Source organism: Dendropsophus ebraccatus, chromosome 9 (assembly GCF_027789765.1).
Source record: "Dendropsophus ebraccatus isolate aDenEbr1 chromosome 9, aDenEbr1.pat, whole genome shotgun sequence".
In the NCBI taxonomy this organism is placed as follows: Eukaryota; Metazoa; Chordata; class Amphibia; order Anura; family Hylidae; genus Dendropsophus; species Dendropsophus ebraccatus.
In genome coordinates, this window is record NC_091462.1 from 79892255 (window position 1) to 79916313 (window position 24059).

At 40.7% G+C, this 24059-nt stretch overlaps 1 protein-coding gene across 3 annotated transcripts in view; it reads left to right on the forward strand.

Annotated features, from left to right (window-relative positions):
* Positions 1 to 24059, forward strand: part of MYH11 (myosin heavy chain 11) — an 86299-nt gene that overhangs the window by 32294 nt on the left and 29946 nt on the right. For 2 of the 3 annotated variants that reach the window (XM_069983688.1, XM_069983690.1), the window contains exons 4-7: positions 8974 to 9001; positions 17640 to 17742; positions 19894 to 19914; positions 23011 to 23103. In XM_069983688.1, coding sequence (XP_069839789.1) covers positions 8974 to 9001; positions 17640 to 17742; positions 19894 to 19914; positions 23011 to 23103 — 245 coding nt within the window. The remainder of the gene's footprint in view (positions 1 to 8973; positions 9002 to 17639; positions 17743 to 19893; positions 19915 to 23010; positions 23104 to 24059) is intronic. The other variant, XM_069983689.1, reaches the window with a different exon arrangement.

Below are 24059 nucleotides of genomic sequence, written 5' to 3' on the forward strand. Positions count from 1 at the left end.
GACATGTAGCGGCAGTCCCGACATGTAGCGGCAGTCCCGACATGTAGCGGCAGTCCCGACATGTAGCGGCAGACCCATAATGTAGCTGCAGTCCTGACATGTAGCGGCAGTCCCGGCATGTAACCTTCTGAACTGAGTAAGGGCCCTAATACATGGAGCGAAAATTGTCCGAATCAGGACGCTATCGCTCTGAGAGGACACTGGGGAACATGATCAGGTAGTATATATCACAGACAAGGCCTGAGGACACCGGGGGACCTTAATCAGGTAGTATATATCTTTATTGTTTACTATATACAGCAAGGATTGCACACACATCACTAATGATATACTGTATATATACACATAGGGGGGGAAATTTATCAAACATGGTGTAAAATGAAACTTGCTCAGTTGCCCCTAGCAACCAATCAGATTCCACCATTCATTACTCAGATTCTAAGTAGGTGGAATCTGATTGGTTGCTAGGGGCAACTGAGCCAATTCTTCTTTACACCAGTTTGATAAATCTCCTCCATAGCTTTTGCTGCATCATAAAAGAGCCATGTAGTAGGCTCTCTAAGCGAGCTCCATTCTACCAGATTGGCGCTCACTTCTGCAGAATATCAGGCCGTGTAATACTGCCTTAAAAGTGGCCGTACACTTCCAATAACTGCTGGCTGAACAATCCTTCAGCTGACAATTATCTGTCCCATCCGGTCCCGTCCTCCCCATACACAGAAATTTGGCACATCTGAGTGTTCCTGTGTTCTCTATGAGAGGGGAAAGCCATAGCCATACAGATCTGATGGCGGCTTATCTCTCTGAGAACAAAGAGGTTGGGCGTTGATTTTCCATCAAGCTCGATCCCCTATGTCCACTGATATCATCTGTCAGAGGACTGTCCAGAGAGCCCCATACACCTTACACTGATGGCCGAACCCACCAGGAGCAACAGGTACCACCAACAAAAGAGTAACATGTATGGGGACCTTAAATTGTTGCTAAAATATTTCAGCATTTGGGGCCCCACCTTTAACTTCGCCCAGGGCCACATCTAGTCTAAAACCGGCCCTGCTGACGGCATCCATCTGAATTGCACCCATCTGCACACTGTAATGAATTATAGCTGGATATTGCATGTCATATACCACATTGTGGTTTGCAGTTGATTTAGTCGACATGTTAGCTTTGTTATAATGTAATTGGCATATATAAAGAAATTAAATTAGTTATCGCTTCAGGGAGGGCCGCCAATGACATCCTGGTTCTGGCAGTATGAGCAGCTCATGGTGGGGGATTTATTTTTTGTATTAACTACACACAATGGAGCACATATATCTAGCAGGGGTTGTCCTTTTGGCGAAGAAAATACCTGGGTATAAAGAGATGACATGTCGGCTCTTCTTCCATTAAACATTTGTATGTGCATAAATAGAATGTTTAAGAGAAAATGTAAAACAAAATAAACGGTAAATGTCCCAAAATGACAGTAATAGGAAAGATTGGCAATATGCTAATCAGCATTAGTGCCACAATATCAATGACCATAGGGTGCTGGCCTATAAGTTTCCACACATCTTTATGATGATAATATTCCTCTCTGTAGCCATCCAGTACCCTGCTCTGTACTGATGAGAGGCAACAACCCCAAAATTGGTATCTACAAATAAGGTACCCTTGCTTTTGGGGAGTGCCTGGCTCGGCTTATTAAAAACGTCCAGCCACAAGCATTTTATACCAAACAGCAGGAGCACAGAGGGACATATTAAACAATGCTAACTCACTATTCCCCATGCCTCTCTAGTGATGGATTATGGCTCCAGGACCGCCGGCCAGGCTCTGGGATCTTCTGCCTAACCAACGTCACAACCTAGCTGATTAACATCGCATTTAGCCAATCAGTGACTGGGGCGGGACAGCGCTGCACTCACTGATTGGCCGAGCAGACTGTCCATTAGCCGGGACGGGCTACCTGCAGGGGTCCTAAGGTTGGTCAGGCGGGGCATTGCAGGCACAGGGAGACATAAGAAATCAATGATGGTCATTTTCTCCCCTGCCGCCTGACAAAAGTTTGGTATGGCCTTTTAAACCCCAGGCATGTTCTAAGCTTTCTTAACAGAGTCAAGCACTGACTTGGAGGGAAAGCTACCTACATAAGGGGGTCAGAGAACTGATTGGCATATTCATTCTTTACATGTTGTATTGTGCAGGAGTTCTTCCCAAAAAGCATAGCTTATAAGAAAGAATACCATGACTATCACACATACGTAGACATAGTATGGCGCACACATATAGAGAGACACACTGGGATATTGTTGTACTGCCATACAGGCTTTGCCATGTGCATGAACCCTAACTCCTATATATGATTAAGTGAGATGATTCTGAATGTCTGGGATGCTTTGTACTATATACCCAATGTTCTGCCTGGAGAATGATAGAGATTTCCATAGACGTCGACTGATCAGTATTGCTGTCTATTTATCTCCTTTTTTGGTAAAGCTGCCAAAAGCCGACATCCTTGTGATGAACGTCAGATTATGCAGAGATTAGGCAGAAGGAGCTGTCCTCCAAGCCCACAGCATCATGACACAAAAGATAACATAGTGGCATCCTGCACATTTACAGCCTGAACCATTGTAAACTATATGGGCTGGAGGTCCTGGAATTTTCATAGTGTTCTTCGAGGGTATGGTTATGTTTAGAGCAGGAGGAGAGAGTGATTTATACTCTGCCTGGAACGTACAAATTTCCTATTATTTTATATGCCAGTAGTCATGCCCTGCCTGTATACCTCCTAATGTATACAGAGGCATATGTCCCAGCTCATGGCCATATTATGGGGGTATTCTGACCCAGAAGCTTTGCACTAGGGTAAACATTGTGCCTGATGGATGTACCGTAAAGAAGTATATGGATGGCTCAGTGTGTCAGCATAAAGAGTTTGTATGCTTTCTTGAGCTTGAGCTTTTTATAGGAGCAAAGGAATGGGAGCAAGTTAATCCTGTCATGAGAATTTTTTACATCACTTTGATTCCCTTAGTAACTCGACTAACTTACAAAACTTGTGTCCTTGTGTCCAGTGTATGATACAGTCCTGCTGTACTTTTTGCATTATGTAATATTTTTCTGAGGCCTAAATAAATAGATAAGACATGCAGATAAACAAGATAGACTTAGAAAGATAGATAGATAGATAATAGATAGATATATAGATCATAGATAGAAGATAGATAGATAATTATAATAATAATATTTATTTGTATAGCGCCAACAGATTCTGCAGCGCTGAAATGGGCAGCACTCAACGATAGCCAAATGTAGGTGCCTGCAGACGAGTCCCAGACCAAGGATCAGTTCACATAGAGAAAAATACTCCGCAGCACACTTGTAGTGAAAAAAACGTGCAATGCGTGGATTTATTCCATAAGGCGGTGTACAGCAACAACACGACGTTTCGGCGTCTCCTACGCCACTTGCACTTAAAAATGGCGTAGGAAATGCCGAAATGTCTTGTATCACCTGTGTTGTTGCTGTATACCGCCTTATGGAATAAATCCACGTATTGCAAGTTTTTTTCACTACAAGTGTGCTGTGGTGTACTTTTCTCTAGATAGATAGAAATATAATAGATAGAAGATTAGATAGATAGATAGATAGATAGATAGATAGATAGATAGATAGATAGATAGATAGAAGATTAGATAGATAGATAGATAGATAGATAGATAGATAGATAGATAGGAGATAGAAGATTAGATAGATAGATAGATAGATAGATAGATAGATAGATAGATAGATAGATAGATAGATATTATATTGTGGTTTCTACAGTATTTAACCGTAGGGATATAGCATCTATAGAAGTCTATTGGCCCATACTGAACCTCGGCATACCTTTAGTTTGTATAGATTCATAAGAAGGTTTTTTTTTTTCATAGATTCATAGATAGATTGTGTCATGTTATAAAGGTTCTTTAACATAAAGCAGTTTCTTTCTAAAGGAGAACACCTATGTGATACCACACGATTTGCAGCTGTATAGCATTTATGATGAAAGGCTGCATTCATGTCTGTAAAATATGTCTACTACGAAGCAATTAGTTTAAATGGGCCTGTTCACACGTCACTACAGATCACCATTTAATGAATAAGTCTGTGCATTGCATACAACTACAGATGCACTTCCATAGTACTGTCCATATCTACATGTTCACAGCCACGGACAGCACTATGGAAGGTGTGAATGTAGCCTAAGATTTATCTTATACCTGCGTTAAACTAGCAATTTTTGTGATGTTTTGAACCATTCCATCTTCTACAACAGAAATAAGTGCCAGAATGGAAGGTAGAGTGGAAGAGTGCATTATTGGTGTGATGATGTTACATATGCATCAGGTATGAGGGCACTGCGTAAACTCCAGTGATTGTGTAAGTGATATTGTACATGGCAATTAAAAGAGTGACTGACAAAAGGAACCAGTCTGGAGGAGTAGAAAAAGTCTCCTTATAAAACTTGAGAACACCACTGGCATTTCTTTTTTAACAAGTGGTACATGTAGAACTCCCAGGCGAGATGCCACATTACAACACCATAGAATGCACATATATGGTGTTCTGGCCTCCAGCCCATTATATTGGATACACTACACAGACACCTAGATTACATTACTTCTTGAAGAGGATCTGTCAGCTCTCCTCACCTGTGTGTTTTAGTGAATAATTATGTTCCCCAGCATCTTTTTTTCGTACTCTATGTTGTGCCGTTCCTGTTATTCCTCTTAGAAATTTATGAATAAATTTAGGAGCCATTAAGAGGTGCGTCTCTACAGTTTGACACTGTCTGACACAGTGATAGGTTAGTTAGGGGAAAGATCAGAGGCAACTTGAGAAAATATTTCTTTACTGAAAGAGTAGTAGATGCCTGGAACAAATGTCCAGCAGATGTGGTAGACTACAGTAAGTGAATGTAAAGCTGCCTGGACTAAACATATATCTATGCTAAGATAATAATAAAGGAATTACTATAGGGGCAGACTAGATGGACATGTTGGTCTTCTATGTGTCTATGTCCCTAACACAGCAGATACTCCATTCAATACTTCTACAGACTATTATATTAGAACATATTTAGTTAGAATATACCAATCATGTTGTGGGCAGGTAGGGTATTATATTTTTGGAGTTTAGCTAGACATATAAGGGGTTGAATTGTTAAAGTGTCCCTGCTACTTACAAAATGCATTTTACATAGAGACATAGTAGAAGAAATCCAACAGCAGCAATGGTGGCAAAGTGTTCACAAACTAATTGCGTGACCAAGTACAAACACAATGTTTCTACCACTAGGGTCTTTATCAAGTGTTGATAAAGACCCTAGTGGTAGAAACGTCATATTTGTAGCTGGTCACGCAATAAATTTGTGAACACATTACCACAATTGATGCTGCGTGCATCAAACCTATCAGCCATTACCAAAGGTGTTTTTGAACTTTTGAACTATGTCATATAGAAATGTCAAAAGTTTTGGTCGATCACAATTTGGATGCTCAAACCCCTGACTGCTAGGATGAGTGGGGAGAAGCAATAGGCTAAGCACTTCTCTCCCCATATTGCTGCTCGCTGCGGATGGATTTTACAGTAAGTATATGGAGACCCTCTCCTCAACTGATCCAAACTTTTGACATGTCTTGATGATATGTCAGTTACGTTTTAAGACAACTCCATGTTTACCAGATGTTCTTATTAAAGAAGTTTCTAGCTGGAAGCATTTATCAGCTAGCCCTTGGATGGTGGATAAACACTGGATCAGTGAAGGTCTGACTGTTTTCCAATACTTCCTACTACCTTTTTTATTTGGAAAACTAGAAAGAGATTTATTCTTGTCTTTCTTAAAAAAAGAATGTGAATTCACACCACAAAGGATCTGTGATGTGTTAACACAGTCCAAAGCTCCAGGATTATCAGGAATGAATATAGATAAAACCAATGAAATGTAATGGTTGTATATTTGATACACAGGCTGCAGTATACACGTTATCCTACTCTGTGATTATGAGAATAAACAGTGCTGACCACATCTGTCATGTCTAAAAGGAAAATGCTACATTTCTTAGAAATGGAGTGGAACTTTTCCATGTAAAAACAATTATCATCTGCAACAGTAAGAAAGTCATCTTCAGACCCAGCGCAACATGATGGGAAAACAATGCAGGATAAAAATAGTTAAAAGAACTCAAGATCTCATCCCCCATGGAGAATTAAAACCTCCATCCGGCTTGGCCAGTGTTCAATTCATAGACCTCATGGATTTATCTCTAGTGTATTGTCAGCAGTGATGGTATATTGATAGGATATGTCTCTGGAACCCTCAATCCCCAAGACATAACTGACTAAGAATAACACCATAACGGTCACACACAGTATAAGGGGCTACGTATCAGGGGGGTTTGGTGATCTCCCCACTGGGAGGCACCCTCTTGGCAATAGGCTTCCCTCCCCTGGAGGGATATCTGGCTATTCCCGTGTTTTGAGACTCGTAACTGAGACTCCACGGACCCTTCTTTTGCATATTTAAATTTATAGGGGGCAATGCATCAGTGGAGACTCTTCAGTGAGTACTCCATTTGATTTTTTTGTCGCTGGTCTCGCTGAGCTCAGTGATTGCTGTGTTTTGTTGCTCTATTTTTCATTGCCCCCGTTAGCCAGAATCCTACTCCACCCTAACGAGGGGCAACTACCCCGAAACGATCGTCTGTGGATGGATGCCTGCCTTGGTAAACCCTTGTCATGTTGCAATACTCGCCACAGAGTTAGACTTTCACGTAAAAGGGGTCACCTTGGTGTTTCCCTATTTATGTTTCAATACTCGCAACCGAGTGGGACTTAAAGGGCTACGTATCAGGGTGGTTTGGTGATCTCCCCACTGGGAGGCACCCCCTTGGCAATAGGCTTCCCTCCCCTGGAGGGATATCTGGCTATTCCCGTGTTTTGAGACTCGTAACTGAGACTCCACGGACCTTTCTTTTGTGGCCTTTTACATGGGCTGATTATTGTCCAGGTTTGTTGCTAGAAACGCTCCTGCAGCCAATAATCGGCCCGTGTAAAAGTGACAGCGATCAGCCAAAGACCAGACAAATGGCCGATTGCATCTTTTGTGCCCGCTTTAAAATGTATCTTTATCAGTCACACATATCCCTGTGTAAAAAGGGGTTTGTGCGGCCGAGAAAAAAAAAGGCAAAGAAAGTTTCCAGATCACACAAGGAGTGCATACTTACCACACTGCTTGTGATCTGGTATCTGGTATTTGTAATCTGGTTATCTGGTATCCGCTTCCTCCTGAATGATTCACAGGGAAAGGAGGCGGAGCCTGAAGAGACAGCTGGCATGAGGACTGGAGAGCCAGATACTGGATCACAAGTGGTACGGTACAGATGGTTGATATATAGAGATGAGCAAACCTCGAGTCCATCCGAACATGATCGTTTGGCATTTGATTAGCTGGGGCTGCTGAAGTTGGATAAAGCTCTAAGGTTGTCTGGAAAACATGGATACAGCCAATGACTATATCTATGATTTCCACATAGCCTTAGGGCTTTATCCAAGTTCAGCAGCCACCGCTAATCAAATGGCGAACGATCGCGTTCGGATAGACTCGAGTATGCTTGAGGTTCGCTCATCTCTGTTGGTATAGACTGCTTGCGATCTGGAAACTGACAATTTCCAGATCATGTGAAACCTGGAAACTGACTGCCAGTTTCCAGGGCTGCAGAAGAGATATATGGACCGTTCATGCAGCCCATTTGCTTAATTTCTCATGTTGTGTAAAGGCACAAGAAGTGAGCTGCTAACCTCGCGGATGGGCGCTCGTTTGTGGCCCCCATGGCTGAGAAATCTGTGGGTCTAAAAGGGCCCTATGAGTTGTGCTGTTTCTGGAAGAAAACACCTGTTTTTTTTTCTAACCTTGGACGACTATTATTAAAGCAGCAAATAATGGAAGAAAGCAGCTACAATTGGAGCATGCTGTTAATAACTTACACATAATGTGGGAATTTATTGTGCATCAAGGTGCACACCAGGGAAAAGGTGCAGATTTTTGCACAAACCGCATAGTTTGTGCAAAAATCTGCTACTTTTTCCTGACATAAGCTCCACTCGCCTCATGGGTGAGTAGGGGGGCAAGGTAAAGTGCACCTCCCGTGCCTGATGTATCATGATTTACGCCTGGCAAAAATCTACACCTGTTCTGTAGTAGGTGTAGATTTCTGCTGCCTACCTGACAGGGTGTATGGGAGCAGGGCTTTATTTTATCCCAGCGTACAAATATACCAGTCTTTAAAGATTCTCCCCAAAGTTCCTTTCATAAATGTAGACATTGTCAGTTATCTGTTGATAAAGACCTCCTGTGAGTGCAGATATGCCAGGATTCTGGTGCATAACCCCATTTTCTCTGTGTTAAAGACACTTTTGGTACTTACTCCACCAACAGGGTGTGGCTTAGTGGTAAAGGGTGTGACTTATCAGAAAGGGGTGTGGCTTGAGATGCAATATGGCTGTGATTGACTTGGATTTACCTACAGCTATAGGAGTCATATCAGGGTCATATGAGGAATCATTGTTTCTTTTCATGAACTGATAGCTTTCTAGAAATTGTCACCATATACCTAATAACTGAGACTAAGAACCTATAAAGGATATTATCCCTTTTGGGTGCCACAATGGTGGATGTTATCTTTATAATGCAGTATTGTTGGGAGCAGACAAACTTTTGAAGCTTGTAGCAGCCTGACATGTTATATTACAAGTGGTAAGTTCCATAAACCTCTAAAGACTGCAGACTATTGCAACTGACAGAAAACATATAAGTATTTTCCTGCCATTAGTACAGAACTGGTATGGACACTTTTACATGTATTATGTTTCTTGCGTAAAATGGAAAGGTAATTGTAAATACTTTATATATACTAATATGGAATTTTCTTTCTTTTCCAGACCGTGAAGATCAGTCCATTCTGTGCACGTAAGTTCAATCCAAATTATTGTCACATGATCTAAGACCCTAACTAATCAAAGGTTTTGTCTCTATGACAAGTGAAAAGTATTGATGTGATGGTGACATTCTAAATAATCAAATCCATCTATGTGCCATTTATGAATGTAGGACATCAGCATTTCCGAATATTTTCTTACATGAGGCCTGCCAGACCCTCTTGGGTATCTTCTATCATCAAAGGGAAAAAGTTGATGGTGTTTGTATTTTTTAGTCATTTTGTTTTAGCCCCAAAGTATCTGACAGCTGCTGGACCTTCCACAGTCACCCATAGGCTGGGTTCACACTACGTATATTTCAGTCAGTATTGTGGTCCTCATATTGCAAACAAAACCAGGAGTGGATTAAAAACACAGAAAGGAACTGTTCACACAATGTTGAAAATGAGCGGATGGCCGCCATATAACAGTAAATAACTGCCATTATTTCAATATAACAGCCGTTGTTTTAAAATAACAGCAAATATTTGGCATTTAATGGCGGCCATCCACTCAATTTCAACATTGTGTGAACAGATCCTTTCTGTGTTTTTAATCCACTCCTGGTTTTGTTTGCAATATGAGGACCACAATACTGACTGAAATATACGTAGTGTGAACCCAGCCATATACTGTATACTAACATAAGGCATTCATCCAGATCACACAGTATTCTTAAAATGTCTCCTGGCATGTCTGGTTTAGAAAACACTTCTTCATGAACCAACAGTTAAAGACTACCTTATTTAAAAACCAAAGCTGTGTACAGTTTCTAAGGTAGACCGCCTGTAAATGTAGGCAAACAATCAGTTGTAAATTCATTTATAAATGCCCAGGAGGAATAACAGATGGACAACACAAGTTAACGTTCCAAGACATTGTGCTCCAGAAATGTTATTTTATGGTGAAATATTTAAAAGGGGAACCCCAGCCCCCAAAATCTTTTCAATCATTTGGTGTCAGAACGTTTACAGATTTGTAATTACTTCTATTTGAAAATATATTTATCTGAAACTCTATTTGAAAATCAGCTGCTGTATGTCCTGCAGGAAGTGGTGTATTCTTTTCAGTCTGACACAGTGCTCTCTGCTGACACCTCTGTCCATGACAGGAAGTGTCTAGAGCAGCAGCAAATCCCCAGCTCTGGACTGTTCCTGTCATGGACAGAGGGGGCAGCAGGTAGCACTATGTCAAAATGGCCCCATATATATCAAATAAAAGTTATCTAAACCCACTAATTTTAGTGGGACTGACTGCCTAATGTATATGGATGTTGAATTTCAGTCAATGATGAGTTTATTTTGGCTAGCGATTAGCTGCCACCAGCCCCTCTCCTCTTTGGAGTTGAGCATTCATGTGTATGGGGAAATCAGGACAGATAGCTAAACATTTGGCTTATAGCTATTGAAGGTGATTGTCCAACCTAAAATGGATATGTCAGAAGAGTGGACTGTTGCTCTTTAATAGTAGGTTACACGTTGGCATCAGCAAGTTGTAGCTCCATCTCTGCCATCCTACTGTGCGCGGATCATCCGTCACACACAGCACAGAAAATGTTGCGAGCTGTCATAGTGTGTGAGAGAATGTAGGAATACCGCCCGGGAGCTTGGTATGACAATTAGGAAGAGATAATGCCATATAAGGCCAGGGAGACGGGGATTTTCAAGAAATGCCAAGTGATAGGCACTTTTAGCCTGGGAGAAAGGAAATGCAATTCAAAGTTATTATGATCACACTATAACCTTTATCCGAAGAACTGCTCCATACAGTATTCTCGATAAAAAAGCTTACATTTTCCAAGACGCAAAGACAGAACGAAAATGTTTCACTGCAAGTTATAGCTATAAGGAAAGTCTTCTGCGGAGCGTTCCCATTGGATTTTATTGATATGTAACATAGAACCCACTACACATACTGTATATATGTGCATGTGTCCTCCACATTATACCCTACAAGGGTAGGCAGGAAACAGGGTCTGATTAGCAGTCAGTTAACAGAGCACCCTGTGGTTAGGTTTACAAGCAGTGGCCTCTGTTCCGCCCCCGGGGGTGGGGGGGGGGCTTCCTACTCAAATGACTCTTCTAACATTGCATATATACAGTAGACCAGTAGATGCCATCTGTGGCAGCCCATTAGATGAAATCTCCAATTTTAGAAGCTATCTTTTAATGTTTGCATGAAAGATTGTTATACATGGAATTTCCCTTTAAATTGAATTTTCATAGTCATGTTCGGCAGGTTCGCTCATTTCTAGTATTTAACTAATAGATTTGTATTACATAACTTTTACTGTCGGGTTCTACGAGCTGCCATATATTCAGCTGGAATCCACAACTGGTGGCTGTCTAGGCTCTTCTCTATAATATATATTGAGTATTTTCCATAAAAGTGTTTATCATATCAGCTCAATATTTTAAGATGATCCCATTTTTTCATGATGTTATTTTATGACTAGTTCTACTGATTTATTGTATGTATTTAAAATCAAAGAAAGACTGATGACAGAAAAGAAAAGATTAATAAGGTTAATAAGGCATAAAAGATTAATAAGGCTTTTTCATCCGTTAAAAAAAAAAACTGATGCATTTGTGTGCATCCGTTTTTCCATTGACTTCCATTATAAAAAAAGGACAAAACACATCTTTTTTTTTTTTTAGCACACACAAAAACGTGTTTGATGCGTTTTGAGCTGTTTTTATTATTTTTTTTTTTTTCATAATGGAAGTCAGTGGAAAAACAGATCAAAACAGTATCATATTTTTTTTATCCATGTTTGCAAAAACGGATGAAAATAAAACTGATTGCAAAAAAGTAGTGTGAACCCACCCTAAAAGAAATCGGATTGAGCTTTAATAAATTCAGGAGCCAGATAGCCCAGCTCTTAATCCCCTGCCATATGTATATATAACTGGTAGGATAAATGTATACACTCAGTCACTACTGAAAGCAAATTAAACAAACCACAACACTAATATGCTTCAACCCATAAGTATAACGAAGCGACAGAACATGTGATCACAGCCACGTGGTCACGCCATATATAGAGTCTATATCTATTGGACAGCATTTCCACATTAATTCTAGAGATTGTTAGAGGCTACCATTACAGGAAATAACCTCTTGCCTACTTTGCACCCCATGTTTCACAGATCAGTTCTTGGGGCTTGCTAGACTTTACCTTCCTTAGTTTGAGATCTGCAGTACTATGTCATATATTGGGCCCCCTTTTCCTAGTGTACACATAGTAATAATCTGTAATCTGTAATTATCTGTTGCAGACTACAGACTGCACTTTATTCCCTAATATATATAATTTAACAGCTTACAGTAGTGATAGTCTATTGATTCCTTACATAAATTATTGGTCTCTATATCCCTGGTATAGACTGCCATGATAGTTATGAACCTTATGCCATCTTCTCGGGATCTGTGCCTCTGATTTTGATGCTGACTTTGGGTTCGAAAGCTCAAAGGCTTCATCTAATACAATTTCGGAACAATAGATCTTATCAATTTATTGTTCTAAGCATATTTGTGAAGTTTTTTGCTGTGTTCAGGGCTGGTCTTACTTTCTTTCATCCTTCTTTGGGCTATGTTCACACAGCTTAAAAGTACGGCCGTTGATGCCATCGGCCCGGCCGGGACAGCCGGTCTCTTACGCCATGTGAACATAGCCTTATGGTGTATCATGTGCCAAATAATACAGTCCTAGGCTATGGTCACACAATGTAAAAATAAGTGCAAATACCGGCCATTTGTATTTTGGTTCATCTTCCTGAGGCCAACTATCATTCTTTTGAATGCACTTACTAGGCTTTGTTTCCACTAGCCAGAATCCTACTCCACACTGATGAGGGGCAAATACCCCGAAACAGCTGTCTGTGGATGGATACCTTGCTTTGGTATTTCCCAAATCCTGTCCTTTTTGACTGTGCCTTGTTGAAAAGTGGTTTCTTTAACTGGAGACCCCTGTTTGCTTGGCTGTTTGTTCCCGGGGGAAAGGTCTGGTTAGCTCACTTTCAGAAATACGTGATGATGTCTTCACAGTATTTTTTCATATTAGTTTTCCTAGGTTTACTGATGTTGAGAAATGATGGTGTCTCTGCTGTGTTTCGGTGGATCTCCCTTTAGTTATTTAGAGGGTCACCCAATCATAAATGATAGGAGGTTAATTCTGGCTTCATACAGGGAAGTTTGGGGTAATTTTTGTGCCAAATCCAGAAGTGGATCCAACAGGCGAAAAAAGGGCGTTTACACGTGCAAATTCGAACGATAATCGTTCCTTGTAAACCCAGCATAAGCTGTGCCCATTACCTGGGAAGCCACACCCCTGTTACCAAGGCCACACCCCTTTGGACATGGCAAAAAGGGTAAAAAAAAAAAGTGATGAAAATGCACAGTAAATGTGGCAAAAGTCATATAAGTTTTTGCAGACATTTAGGCACATTTGCAACAGTTAATCTGGGGAAAATGTATCAGTTTCCCATCCCTTGAGTGTTCCTTTAAAAGGGACCAATCAGCACCATTTTGCTGATATGGTTCACAGCAGCACAGTATAGCTCTCCTGTGCAGCTCGCGGAGCATACCAGCCACGGCTGCAGCAGTAGCTTTATAAAGGGGAAAAAGATGTTTTCTTACGCCACTCAGGGCCATATTTACCATTTACCATTAGTCCCCCACCTACCTTTCAAAATTGCCAGTAAATCTAGTGTTTTTTTGAGGGGGGGAGTGTGCGTATGGTGATATTGGTCAGGTTTGGTATGGCGGTGTTATCCAGTCACAGTATGGTGATATTGGTCAGGTTTGGTATGGCGGTGCTATCGAGTTACAGTATGGCGCTATTGGTCAGGTCTGGTATTGCGGTGTTATCCAGTCAGAGTATGGCGGTTGTGGTCAGGTCTGGTGTGGCGGTGTTACCTAGTCACAGTATAGCGGTATTGTTGAGGTCTGGTGTGGCGATGTTATCCAGTCACAGTATGGCGGTATTGTTGAGGTCTGGTGTGGCGGTGTTATCCAGTCACAGTATGACGATATTGTTGAGGTCTGGTGTTGGCCTATTGGTTAACACATGGGCGTCTGGTTTCAGCTGCATGTGGTGAGGTACAGTAAATGTGGAAACGTGGCCTAAGACTGATCAGATATCAATATGATGTTCAGGAACTAGAAAATAATGATGCCAATAGGTGAGTGAAGATGGGGCATCTTCAGGTTTAGTGCCTAGGGCAGCAGCCCTGACGCCACACAAGGCAGGGAGAGGGGCAGCAACTAGTCATCTGGGCGGGGAGTCGCCTGTGACTAGTCACAATTCTCTGCCTGTCAGCGCGCAGTGTGGGGATGATTGACAGGCAGAGAGACCACTAATGCCTTCCTTGCCTGCACACTGACAGCCAGCTCCTCTCCCAGATGACTAGACTCAGTGCCTCTCCCTGCCTTACACGGTATAATAAAACTCCTTTTTTCCCCCTTATAAAACTACTGCTGCAGCCGCGGCTGGCGTGCTCCATGAGCTGCACAGTAGATCTATACTGTGCTGCTGGGAACCATATCAGTACAATCGTGCTGACTGGTTCCCTTTATCTATTTTTATAGATTGAACACAGAACTTTTTTTCAGTCTCTGAGAAATTGCTTTTAGCTATGAAAGGTCATCTTGGGTAACAGTGTGTAACATGTTTGCTCGGAGAAGAGGATTACTGTATGTTATTTATGTAATTTGGCAGCTAGACTAGAGGAAATAGAGACAATTATTATAATAATTAGATAACTGGGCCTAGCCATATGACTCTGCACCACTGAAGGAGCTTCCTATTCATTTCTAATAATCTGATATAACTATGACCATTTGTCAGGTTTAAGAGGTAACAAAATGAAACATAACATATATAGCTGCCAACACAGATCCAATTGAATAGGAAGCAGGTATTAACTGTATCCAGTTATCCTATATTTACTTCCACTGTAATGAGCATAGATCTTAATACTTAAGACTCAAAACCTGTATAAAACTTTATTAGAGGCCTCTTCTTCAGGTATACTAAGTATCGTTTATAGAAAAAATACATAAAATACATATATTATACGGATTTGGACTAAAGTAGGAGTTTGTTTATATTGATGCCTTGAGGTCTGTCCTCGTGTACTTACTAGAGTCCAACTTGACAGAGTGACTGATGAAGTTGGATGCATGGCTGTATCCATATATTCCTGGACATCCAACCTCCCTAGCCATTAAAGGTCCGGCAAAATTTTTTATTTAAGTATTGTATTGCCCCCCAAAAGTTATACAAATCACCAATATACACTCATTACGGGAAATGCTTATAAAGTGCTTTTTTCCCTGCACTTACTACTACATCAAGGTTTCACTTCCTGGATAAAATGGTGATGTCTCGACCCGACTCCCAGAGCTGTGCGGGCTGTGACTGCTGGAGAGGATGATGGCAGAGGAATGCTCAGTGTCCCTCCAGTGCCCTGTGTCCCTCAGTGTCCCCCTGCCATCATCCTCTCCAGCAGCCACAGCAGGCACAGCTCTGGAAGTCGGGGCGTAACATCACCATGTTATTCAGGAAGTGACATCACCATGTTATCCAGGAAGTGAAGCCTTGATGCAGTAGTAAGTGCAGGTAAAAAAAAGCACTTTAAAAGCATTTCCCATAATAAGTGTATATTGGTAATTTGTATAACTTTTGGGGGACAATACCATACTTAAATAAAAATTTTCACCGGACTTCTCCTTTAAATGCCAAGAAATCCAACTTGAACATGCTTGAGTCACACTCATCTCTAATCCTTGTTTAGGAGGATGAGATATGAATAGTTCTTGCTGGCTTCACACATTATGAGGCTGTAATGTAACCTGTATTAAGATCACAAGTCCTGGTCAACCACAAGGCTGATGGTTCAGCCTGAATGTGTGACTCACTGGGCTAAAGGGTTGACCTTTACATTGATGACCTATTCTCGGCCTAGCCCCTGAAGAGCTGGGATGCCCCCCCCCCCCCCCCATCCCTGCAAGTTTCCGATTGACAGTAAGCACTTTAGTGCATTCTGGAAGCACAGACAGATAAATGAAAGGTACCATGTGTCTCCTTTTCCTAACATATGTCTTATTTTTATGAAAAATAATGGGGGAAATAAAAGAAAGCCCACAGCATCGAATCAGAGCTCAGCTTTGATGTGTTAATGAGTGCTGAGATTAGTTGCTAGGGGAAAGACTGATAGTTTTGATAGTCTTTATTTATTCGACCCAATATAGAAATGAACAATTATTTATCTAAGTAATGTGTTTCCATTCCCTGCTATGTTCAAGATATGCTTGCTGAGTGAATGTGAACCCTCTTGTTTACATTACTTGTCTGCAGACAGTATAGATATAGACCGGCTCTCATCTTAGAAGAAGTCTAGGCCAGCACTTCTCAGACTTTTTCAACTGAAGCCTCACCCAACAGGGCAAAGTGATGTCTGGACCTCACCAGACCGACCAAGAGGAAGCCTGGGCCTCACCATCTGTAGTGGAAGTGGGACTAGGCCTCTATGGTTTTCAGTCTCTGAACATGAACAATTGTGTTCTTCTTCAATGGCAGCAAAGCAATATCTTAGAAATGGTAGAGGATGTATATGACAACGTCACAAAATGTTTCATTTGAGATGGAGACTTGGTTGTATAAGGACAGACAAACCTTTTAACTCCTCTTAGTGAACCATGTATGATGTCGTTGATGTAGACATGAGGACATATAATATACAGTGGTACCTTGGTTTAAGAGCAACTTGGTTTAAGAGTGTTTTGGTTTAAGAGCTCACAGTTTTTCAAAATTGTGACTTGGTTTAAGAGCATTGCTTTGGTTTAAGAGCTCCCTGTACTGAGTGGGAGCGCGAGTGGATGGTCTGAATAGCAGGGTCTACAGCCCTGTACTCTGACCCAAGAAGTCTCCCTCACCTCCCAAATCATAGCAGATCCACTTTAGGCTGGGGCTCACATCAGGGCACAGGACTGTGGAGGTAATCTCTCTATAGCTGTAACCCCCCTCTTCCCGGACAGAGAGTGCTGCTATACTGTGCCCACATACAGTATGTCCTGCTCATTCCTTCATGCTCCCTGCAGTCTCTGTCAGCCCTTGTGTTTCCCATCCTCTCCATTACTGTACAGTAACTTATAATATCACATATTCTGCTGTTTCTGAATGTTTGTTTCATCTGTTTTACATGTTATTCAGAATAATAAATCATTATTTTTGGGGTGTGGAACCAATTGTCTGCATTTCAGTGATTTCTTATGGAAAAATTTGCTTTGGTTTAAGAGTGGATTTGGATTACAAGCATGGTCCCGGAACCAATTATGCTCGTAATCCAAGGCACCACTGTACTTTTGACAACCATGGCCATTCTGAGCTTACTGTAATACCAGTATCAGTAGAAAAATAATCAGATGGTTCCTCAAGTGTTTCCTTCCTCCATAACTGGAACAAATCCCCTACCATGGCTGCACACATGATGGTCGGTCAGTTACGCTCGTCTGATATAAAATCTCTATCACCTATTATGCTAGTTATAAAACTGGTCGCAAGAGGCAAAAGGACCATTGATGCACCCTGTCCTATAGTTACACCTCTGATTTCTTTTCTTATACAGAGGTGAATCTGGCGCTGGGAAGACAGAGAACACCAAAAAGGTCATCCAGTACTTGGCCGTGGTCGCCTCATCACACAAGGGAAAGAAAGACACCACCATCACTGTAAGTACAGTCCATTAATAATGCGTCAGTGCTTTACAAAGCTCCTCATGTATGGTAACACTCAGCAAACCCTCCACAAGGGTGGAGTCTATAAAGGAAACATTGCAGCTCCAGTCATTTGTTCTCCTGCCAAGTAACTGACACATTAAGAATACACAGCTCTATTTCATGCTCCATGTTTATGCAGAGCTAAGACTTTGTTTAATACACTTTGTGTAGTGACCCGGCACAATCCACAGTGTGACCCATTGATAATGTCACTTGCAGCATCAAGAGAAATATTTCTCATACAAAGTGTCAGGATTTGCTCTAAATTGTTTATGGAGAGGCTCAGGAATACGCATACAGAGTATTTTATTTTGGCAGAATATTGAAATTGTGTCATTTGATACTGAGAAACACACAAGTAAACACTTCGCTGTTATACACATGTATTATTGTATATATGTTATAAAGTAAATGCCCCCCCCCCCAGTCAAGTTCATTATTCGTTCTATCATTCCTAAAGCTAAGCATACATATAAGACAGCAGATGACTGAACACTCTTTTAGCAGACAGCTAACTCTCCCAATACACATGCAGGCTTGGCTCAACTGAGCATGTGTTTTTACAGGGTGGAGAGAAGAAAGCTGCTGCAAGACAGCTCTGTTGGTTGCATGTCTCCCTGAGAACAAAGGGAACAGGCAGTTGAAATTTAACATATCTGGTCAGAGGAGAGTCAGGAGGCCACCAGGCAGATAGATGGGTGACCAATCCTGCTGAAATTGGCAAAGTCTGTTAACACATATATAGGCCGGGTTTACACTATGTATGACAGCGGACGTTCTATGACATGGCCGTGTCACAGAATGGCCGCTGTCAGTGAAGTTCATCTGGCCGGATTAACTTTATTGCTTTTGAATTGGAATGCGGGCACATACAGGTGTTACCAAGTTCCAATTCACCATAGCCGACAATGTAAAGTGTGGCCGGAGCTGCACTTTACATTGTCGGCACTGTCAGTTTTGTGCGGCTGCTATTCAATGAATAGCGGCCGCACAAATCTGACATGTTAGTTTTTTGTGGGGCCGCAAGGAACCCTGGACTGAGTGTATACACTCTGGCCAGGATTCCATTGAAATCAATGCAATGTATTTTTTAATTTAATAATGGCTGGTGTTGCAATCTGCAACTATGGCCATTATTAAATGAAAAAATACATTGTGTGAACATAGCCGTAATGTGTTTAGCAAACTTACGTTCTACCTGGAAAGTTTGGTTGACAAATTACAACCACTACAGCCACTGGCTTTCTCAAGCTTCTTAAAATACAAATCTGTATATGTATACAGTAATACCTGAATTTTTGCTAACAGCCATAAAAAAGTCCCAGACAACCGCTTTAAGGCTATAAGAAAATCCTTCATGTGTTCTAAAATACAAATCAGCAGGCAAAACTTCCTGCTGGGGATTGGTTCCATACAGGGAATATTATTGGGAATAACCCGCAGTACTGCATGAAAAAACAGACGACTCACACCAGCCCTGGAAAGACTGTGATGAAAGCCAGTAATAGTAAATCATGGCGGTGTTCATAGCAGACAGTAGAATCCAACTATGCAGGGAAAAAAAAATTATTGGCACTCGCCATTGTAGGATCAAGTGGTTTATTTCCAAGGAAGCATGCAGGGAATGGGGATCAACAGGTGTGCTACTCCTGGAGTAGCACACCTGCTGATCCCCCTCCCCTGCATGCTTAGTTGGAAATAAACCATTTGAATCTACAACGGTGAGTGCCAACAATTTTCTCTTCCCAACAATAATAGACATGATAGGGAGCTTACATTCTGCCACATGTTCACTATTTTATTCTGGATAACAGAGGACTTGAGCAGAGAACCTCCCTCTGTGATGTCCATATACCTTTATAGGACAATCCCTTTAAGAATTAATTGTAACCAAAACTGAGTATCTCCACGTTCCTTAAAATGTAAGTAGAATAAATAGGGATACAAGACGTAAACTACTTTCCCAGACTTCTCAGCTGAAATGTTATAATGGACCATTTGCTCTTGTCTCCTTGTATTCTTTATACCAGTTTATTAGGACAAAATGTATTATATGCCATATATTTTTTCTGACATTTGTTTTACTACATTGTTCAACTACAGCAAGGCCCGTCTTTTGCTTACGTGAGTAAATAGATTGTGCAGTGTGTGTGTGTTAGCACTGAGTGGTTATTTGCATGCTATTGTTGCACACTCAGAACCATTGGTGGAGTAGAGATGATGGCGGTGGTGATATCATGCAACAATAGCACCCATGTTTGACACAAATTAGTTAAATGAATGAGCTTTGACAGAACTGTGGTTGTCAACCAATAAGCAGGGTTGTAAAAAAAAAACATAAAAGAAAATCTACAAGGTAACATAATGGAATAGGTATACATGAAATATAAGTGGAAATATTGCCATCTTAGTAATACCACACATTTTAGGTAATCTTTATAAAAGGGGCTGACAATCATTGATCAAAAGTCAAACCTCATACCATATTTTGTGTGTTTTCAAAACTTCATTTTAACATTTTCGACAATCCTGAAAGAACCAGCACTTTAAAATTGGAAAGTCAAGTCGAAACCTTAGAGACCTGCTGTGAATTTGTAGTGGGATTGCAATAAAGTGTGCACCTTTTATACTGATCCTTTTGCTGTGCCCTGCATGACTGCATGATACTCTGCTTGCTATTTATTTTGTTTGATTTGAAATATTAACATATATTTTAGTGGTCTCCTAGAAAAAATATTTTTGAGGGGTCAGGCTTCTCGGCGCCTGCATTACTTATAGAACCAGGCACTTAAAAATTGCCACCTGAAAAGGTAAAATAAGTGGGTGCTGAGCATGCACACACATTTGGGGCCACACATCTCTCTGCTTAAGAAAACCAGTGTTTGGCTATGTTCCATACTACAGCTGTACAATTAAGTGTTGATGCTTTGTGGGCTGTAATTTTGGTATGTACTGTATTTTGGGACATAACCGGCACAAAATATCCCTAATAAAAATAGAACATGACCAACCTGTGATGTGTCATGCCTCTGGTATTCTTACAACTTAATAACCAACTGGGTGTTACCAATTGGGGGTGTGTCCATATGGTGTCTGGCAATCCAATGAGAATTGATAGTGCCAGTATAGGGACACCCCTCTGATTGTTGACAGCCAGTTGGTTATTCAGGATTACAGCAAGTATAACAGCAAGTATAACAGAGGTACAGCACATCCTAGAGCTATAAGACCAGATGTTCCAGAATTGTTATCTCATGGGTATAGCATGCATTTGCTGAAACAGACAGACAAGCCAGGAATGGTGACAGGTCCTCTTAAAGAATAGGATTTAGGTGCCAGTACCAGCTGTGGATCCCAAACAGCTATGCTCCTGCAGTGTTGATATAAATATGATACAGGTATGGATAGCTGTTTGCCTTTAATTTAAAAAAAAAACCTTGTACTACAGAAGTGCAGAAAGCACAATGCAGGGGTATAAGGAGGGCAGCAGCCAGGGAACTTTCCTCCCTCTTCTGTCTGTACTGCAGTAAGTTACAGCAGCTTTAGCCTTTTGATGGCTGTAACATCTCTGATTGACATCTCTATAAGAGCATGCCGCCCTGATCTCTTACGCATTAGGTACCAGAGGGGGGGTATGATGTGGCCTTATAGTTATGGTTGCTGCCAGGTAGATTTAAGAACAATACTTTAAACAATTAGATTTATTATATATTCCTCTAGTAGATTCTATCCAGTTATACTAAATACAAGTACTGCAGACACCTCTACAGGACTTACATTAAGTGTAGGAGATGAGTACTGTGCATAAGTGGTTGACATTGATGCTCTTATGTAACCATGATGTTAAAGGGTCTATGCAAGTGCAGTGGCCCCATGCCCTCCTGTGCCAGGAGCTGCACATGGCCACCAAAATTATTTGCAAACACAGCCATGAACAACAATGGTTTAAAAATCTTAACTCTAATTGATGCTAAAGACAATCAGAGGTATTGTAGGCAATATGAATCCCATGCTAAAACATTGCACCATATGGAGATATTATATAATGAATAGTAACTTTCCCACCAAGCTCCTGTAATGCTGTGACCTCCCTTATATAAGTGATAGAGGTACTATGTATGTGAGTGGTAGCAAAGTACTATTTAGCTTTGGACTATATAATAAATGGGAATGAATTGTAACACTTTGTTTAGTGTAACATTGCATTACCAGTTCAAAAAGTTTTTACTTAGAAATTTTGTGGAAAGCATGCGTCCTGAGTGATGAAAAGAAGAATAACGACTAGTTTGGAACACTTTCCCCACACTAGGGCCATATAGCATCTATGTGATGGTTCCCCCCTTCTCATGTACCCCATAAATAGAGAAGTGCATTCCACAAGGTAGTGCCAGTGAAATAATAACATAACAGAATTACCCATATTGTCCTACCCAATAGGATGGCACTTTCTTTTCTTGTTGGTTAAAGACTTGAGTTTATTATGTGTTGTTTTGTCGGTAGCTCCAGAAATGAGCATACAATAACATTATACCGCTAGCTACTGTATATAGCAGTGCCTACATTTCTCAGTGAATTACTTTGGCCTGAAATTGCATGGCGTGCTGTGTACACGTTTTATTCTTACTTCACGGCTTGTGTATCTGTGCATGCAAAATCAATGATTTTTTTTTTTAAAAGGCATTGATTTTTTTTCCTGTTGCAGGCTAAGTATCACTGCATTCTGTCAGTGCAAACAATGCAGTAGCCAACGTTCATACAAATCAGGTTTAAGCAAGGCTGCTTTAAAGCTTGGTGATGTGCATTACCTAATAACATGGCCCAATGCTATATATAGGTCAGACAATAAGAAGGCCCTGAAGGTTTTTTTTGTCTGATCTTAGTTTTTGCCAAGAATACCAATCATTCATCTGTGGGCTTGTGCCAAGTCCAATCAGTAATGATCCTTAGCAGATGCTGCGCTTGGTCTTTGATCTATGAATATTACAGTACTTACTGTATGATAGCGGCTGCTCTAGACTTCATGCTACAGTAAAGATCTTAATTGCAATCCACCAGCACATCAAGCAATTCACTATAAAGGAGTAAGTGACCTTTGTCCGTCCATTAAAGTTCATATATTCTAGGTATTTCCGCCTATAACCTTATCCTAAGTTGCATGAATGTATACATGATTTTCATTTGTCGATTCCTGTTCGTAACATTGGTTGCCATGAATTCCAGGGAGAGCTGGAAAAGCAGCTTCTTCAAGCTAATCCAATCCTTGAAGCTTTTGGTAACGCCAAAACTGTGAAAAATGACAACTCCTCCCGATTTGTAAGTATTAAAAAGAAACTTTATTAGAAAAATAAGATAGTTGGAACTGAAAAATATAATCAATATTCCAAATGAATGCTGCTAGGAAGAGATGGATACATTAAGTCATGCAAGTAGACATTCCTAGATTTCAGAGATCATTCTTAGGCTAGGTTCATACTACATTTTTGCAATTCATTTTTTTTATCCGTTTTTTTTTTTTTGCAAAAAACGGATGCATGTCTGTGCATGCGTTTTGATCCGTTTTTTTTCCATTGAATACCATTATAAAAAAAAACTGATCAATACGCATCCGTTTTTTTTTTAACGGACACAAAAATGAGGTCGACTGTGTTTTTGTGTATTTAAAAAAAGCAAATTTGTTTTGATCCGTTTTTTTTATAATGGAATTCAATGAAAAAATGCATCAAAACAGATGCACACACATGCATCCGTTTCTTCCATCTGTTTTTTGCACAAAAAATACGCGGTTCATGCGTTTTGATCTGTTTTATTTTTTTTTATTTTTTTTATAATGGAAGTCAAAGGAAAAGCAGATCAGAACAGATGCATCAAATTTTTTTTATCAATTTTTGGCAAAAATGGATGAAAAAAACAGATTGCAAAAACGAAGTGTGAACCCAGCCTTACTGTGATGCCTATTCCCAACTTTATCTCTATTGGTCATTCCCTTATGCTCAGCATGGGAATAATAAAGCCAGTCACACTGAGTTTATTAATCACCCCAGACATGGGAGCCGGCATGAGAGGGCACCAAAGTAGGCAGCAGAAATCTAGGTGCATCTACCTACTGTACATGTTACTGTATGTATATACCAAAGATTAAGGGGTATAATCGTACACTGCAGATGTTCTGCAGCAGATCTGCACATGATTTTAGATTTAGATTTAGATTTATTTTGGTGCGGGAAACACTGTATAGCAGATCCATAGTAGATCCACAGCCTGAAATCTAC